General features: G+C 31.6%; 1 protein-coding gene across 1 annotated transcript; it reads right to left on the bottom strand.

Annotated features, from left to right (window-relative positions):
- LOC128559174 (uncharacterized) lies at positions 1–1100 on the bottom strand. Its single transcript, XM_053550386.1, has 2 exons — positions 551–1100; positions 1–234 (listed from the first exon to the last, which is right to left on the bottom strand). The coding sequence occupies exons 1-2, from the start codon at positions 712–714 to the stop codon at positions 84–86; spliced, it is 315 nt and encodes a 104-aa protein (XP_053406361.1). The 5' UTR covers positions 715–1100; the 3' UTR covers positions 1–83.
- Positions 1101–5584: the final 4484 nt, after the last annotated feature.

The raw sequence follows: 5584 nt of genomic DNA, 5'->3' as shown, positions 1-5584 counted from the left end.
TATGTATAATTTATTCACAACTACAATACACAACTACAAGCATGATAAAGGCGAGCGAAACAAGTGTAATCAGTATAAATTATCTACATCCTTTTATTGGTCTGCATAAAACACCGGTGTATAACAAAACTCAGTATCCTCAAGCCGCCTTCAACTTTTCCTAGATTGTCCAGGATATCGTCTATATTCACTTTGTCCAATATATCATTTCCGCCTAGATTGATAAACACATATCTGAAATATATAATAGAAGTTAAGGCATTATACAAGGTTATCAAAATATAAATCATTTCAACAAATTCTCATCGAAGTCGTAGTTACATACTGTTTTCGTTTATAAATTCTGAATTATAGCCCATCTGAATTTAGGCATTATGGGCATTTCCTATTTGCAGCACGTGCAAATCGTGCAAAACTGCACAATCGGGAGAGATAGAAATATATGAAATAAAAAAGTAAGTAATATAGCCACGTTATAAATACTTAATAAATGGAAAACATTAACGAAAAGGTTTAGTGTTAAAAAGCAATACATAAAAACGGTATTAACCTTGGTTTATCTGCAACCATTTCATAGAATTTGTTCCACATCTTTCTTTGTGTTGACATTCCTGGTACTCCATAAAATTTGTAATTGTGTCTTAGATCTCTGTTTCCTCTGGTTGTGTAATCGTCTAAACGAGAAATATAGCTATCTCCAAAAACAGCATACATTTTTTTTCATTCATTCAGCAGTGGTTGATATGACATTGAAGGAAAAGTAACACATATATATATTGGTGAGTGATTAACATCATGTCTATAGTTAAAAGTGTCAAATTAGTTATTTAGTACTGTAAGCTGTGAATACATCCCAGAAAAATATGAAAATATTTTTAAGGTATTTTGTTTGCGTTAATAACAATATACATAATTACTACCTTTAAATCAAGTTTGCACGTGACGTGTTACGAACTTCAGCATTACGTGACATCTATTTTCGGAATTAATTTTTGTAGAAAGTATTATTTAACATAGACATATATGCACCACTTAGGATATCGGTATAAATTCTGTATATTCCAACAGAATACTATGTAGCTTATACAGCATATAGTGATGTAGATAATTTTTCATATTTCAAAACGTAAATATAAACTGCAACTTATTTGACAACATGTAAGGAAAGAGTAATGGACAAAATGAACATATTTTACAGTAATCCATTTAAAGATTATTGAAAATTAAAGATACATTCAATAAATAAAAAGTATTGGATATTACATTTTGTTAAGAAAGGAAAAAAGGTCATTCTTTAAATTAAAGGGAAGTAATAATATTTGTTCATCTTAAATACTATAACACCATACATGAAGTAATAGACTATTAAATACTTTTGAATTTTTTTTGTTAATGTGCGCGCGCGTGTGTGTGTGTGTGTGTGTGTGTTAAAATTCTTATAAAAGCAAAACCAAGGTAACGCCTCACCGAACTCAGTTTATAAACGCCCTTTCGGGTGTTCAGCTAGAGCTATATTAATTAAATTGAATAAAAATACTTAAAAAAAAAAAGAAATAAATGCTATATCATTTGTAGAAATATTACGATTCTGAATAGTTATAGAATTTTCCTCTGTTTTCAGACGTGCAATACATGGGTTCACTACAGCTGTGAGAACGTGGAGAAAACTGACCAGAAAGAATGGTCCAGAATCTCACTAGCTTACATCTGTGTCAGATGCCGCTGTCAAGACGACGGTTCTTTTGATTTCTTGATGGGGTTAGAAAGGCTACGTCAGGTAATTATTTTTTTTGTGTGTATTTGATAATTGACAATTACAAGTCAAGTCATCTGTAAGACATTTTCAAGTTGGCATTGTCTTAAACAGAATCTACCTATTGAGTGCGTGTACCCATCAATCAACGGCTGTAAACACATAGCATTTCAAGCATTGAACACCACATTCCGCCCGCCATTTGCGGATCCGGAAAAAGGGCGCATCACAATCATGTGGACAAGCATGTCGCGACCAGGCAGTAACCATTTCACAAACAGTAAGAAAACCAAGAGAGAATGGCTTCCAAATCATTTCGTGCCACTGGTAGATGCCACTAGAGAACGACCAATTGATCATAGCGAGAGTACAGCCGCATGCGCAAGAAATGATACAACAAAATCAGTGTTTGCGTCACCGAACAGATTTGAAAATTTTTCTGTCTTAGATCAGCCTGTGTGTGAGGATATGATTGACAACGACGCACAGGAAATCACAGCCGAGATAAAATCACAGTCACCACAAAAAGTGTCACACTCGCCTGAAAAAAAGTCTCAAAATTTGTCTGTCATTATTGAAGAGAGTGAATATATCACAGAAACAGTGTCACCATTGAATAGTAATGTAACGAATAGTGCAGGCAGTGATTCCGAGGAAACTTCACCAACTGATGATGTCATTGACACACACATACAGATTGAAAGCCCTAATCAGTCACCTATTCAGTCACCTATTCAGTCACCCATTCAGTCACCTAACGACAGTATTCAAGATAATAGTGAAGAGGAAGAGGTTGAGTTCAATCCAGGTCCACTAGGCAATAAGTTTATGGATATTACGGAAACCATAAGAATTCTTAAAGGACCCTACAGCCAGTTAAATGAAATTCCAACGGGACGGAAAGACGGATACTATTATGTACTGAACAATACTGAAAACATTGAAAAAAGACAGGAAGGAAAGCGCTCAAACTTCTGGGATGATTGTGGAGCATGGAAGAACGCCGCATCCCCAGCAACATACTACGTCGTTCATGAAGGAAAGCTAGTGTCGGTAATAAAAAAAAATGGAGTATTTTGCACAGCTAAACAGATCAACAAAAAGAGGGAGTTTATTCCATTAGAACCGCAACCAGATCCTACCACTGTGTTAGAAATTCATCGACTTTACCAGGCATTAAAAGCCTCTCCCACTGGAAAAGAACTCAGTGGAAACTTAAAAATCTGCCAGACTTCATTAGAACACTTTATGATATTGTTTTAGGGGAACAGATTGAGAGGTGTCGAGCAATACGGGGGGCTGGTAACTTTAAACTTGACAATAACTTTGCGCACCATTTCATAGACATTGATCGTTGGTCAGTTATCACACAGGAACAACGTGAAAAACGGGAAATAAAATTCAAATCTGATAAAGGGAGATGTAATCAAAACACTGTTGTTTCAACTGATGGATTGAGAACAGTGCTGAAAACACCTACAGCGGGGAAAAAACCAAATCAAATAAAACGGAAACGCGCTGAAAGAAGCCAAACACCATCTGCTAAAAGGAAACTAATTCAATAGTGTATGTCGGTACAGAACAGTGTTGCACTGTCTCTAGCGTGATTCGCGCCGACATATGCTATAAAACACATTTTAGTAGGAGTGAACAGACCTGTTTGTGAAATGCTTGGCTTCTAAACGAAAATAGTTGTATGTTTTGAAACTAATTCAATAGTGTATGTCGGTACAGAACAGTGTTGCACTGTCTCTGGCGTGATTCGCGCCGACATATGCTATAAAACAGACCTGTTTGTGAAATGCTTATGAATGTGTATGTAAATATTCATGATTTAATAGAGTATTGTATTACAAATCATAGATGATATATGTAATATTTTGTTATGTGAAATCCTGGCATTTTAAAGAAAACAGTTGTATGTTTGATTGTTCCTGTTATTTCATGATTTAATTTATGAATGTGTATGTAAATATTCATGATTTGATAGAGTATTGTATTACAAATCAAAGGAATCCTGGCATCTTAACGCCAACAGTCGTATGTTTGATTGTTTTCCGTTTATTTCATGATTTCATTTATGAATATGTATGTAAATATTCATTTTTTACTCTTAATGATATATGCGATGTGATATTTTGATATGTATTTATTTCAATGAATGATGTAATGATTCATAAATGTTCCTGCATGTATGTAGATATTCATGATTTAGTAGAGTATTGTATTATACAGTCATAGATGATAAGATGTAATACTTTGATATGTATTAGGTACTATTAACTCTTATGCTGTAATGATTTGTACATGGATGATATATGTGATGTGATATTTTGATGTGTATTTAACTCAATGAATGATGTATTGATTCATAAATGTTTCTGTGTTTTCATGCTATTTTTTTGGAATATATGCTTGTAAATATACCATGTCATCAAAATTTATATCTGATTAGAATATTTATTTTACTATCATATATGCTATGTCTTGTGTATTTATTTTAATGTATGTTGTATTGATTTGTAATTGAATAGTATCTCAAATAGCAACAACTTTCTCGACATGTCTTTACATTCTTTGAATATTTGTTAACTTATATTTTGAGCTTGTAACTGAATACACAGAAAATTTTGTAATTTTACTGGTATTTATACTCGTATATATTTATGCTCATGTGAAAATAATAATAATTAGAAATTCATTATGTGTTGTTTTGAAACCCACCAGTGACCTACCACTATTACTCGGATATCCTGTCTCGAAACTGAACAAAATGATGTCACAAATAAAAAACAGCTGCTGTTGCCTTATTTTCGCAATTTAAACAAGTCATTATCGTAAATGAATGAAACGATAATCGATCTCTATCTTATAACTAGTCTACCAAATTTCAGTAACTTATTTTCGCAAATAAAAAGCTATTTCGTTACGATTTGAGGTATGTTAATAAATTTCACTAATTCATTAATTTTCGCTTCATAATTCACTCTATATACTGATATAAATTAAAGTTGAATTAGATAAAAAATAACTAAAATATAACTTATTTTCGCTGATAAAAAGTTATTTTCGCAAGCGATTTTGACGCATTATAATTAAAAATCGCTTATTATTTCCTAATTATTGGACTAAAATCCCTTAATTTTGCTTTATAAGTGTCTAATGATCGTATCTTTATAATGATATATACTAAAGTTCATTTAGATAATAAATAAATAAAATATAGCTTATTTTCGCACATAAAATGTTATTTTCGCAAGCGATTTTGACGCATGTTAATTAAAATCGCTAATAATTTCCTAATTGTTGGACTAAAATCGTTTAGTTTTGTTTTGTAAGTGTCTAATGATCGTATCTTTATAATGATATAAACTAAAGTTCATTTAGATAATAAATAAATAAAATATAGCTTATTTTCGCACATAAAAAGTTATTTTCGCAATCAATTTTGACGCATGTTAATTAAAATCGCTAATAATTTCCTAATTGTTGGACTAAAATCGTTTAGTTTTGTTTTGTAAGTGCCTAATGATCGTATCTTTATAATGATATAAACTAAAGTTCATTTAGATAATAAATAAATAAAATATAGCTTATTTTCGCACATAAAAAGTTATTTTCGCAAGCGATTTTGACGCATGTTAATTAAAATCGCTAATAATTTCCTAATTGTTGGACTAAAATCGTTTATTTTTGTTTTGTAAGAGTCAAATGATCATCTCTATATAATGATATAAAATAAATTTTAATTAGATATATAATAAAAAATATATGGCTTATTTTCGTAAAAAAATCTTATTTTCGCGAAAATAACCTTATTTTCGCACTTTA

This window comes from Mercenaria mercenaria, chromosome 8 (genome assembly GCF_021730395.1).
Source record: "Mercenaria mercenaria strain notata chromosome 8, MADL_Memer_1, whole genome shotgun sequence".
NCBI lineage: Eukaryota > Metazoa > Mollusca > Bivalvia > Venerida > Veneridae > Mercenaria > Mercenaria mercenaria.
The sequence above is the reverse complement of the archived record's forward strand: the minus strand, read 5'-3'. Positions and strand labels throughout refer to the sequence as shown.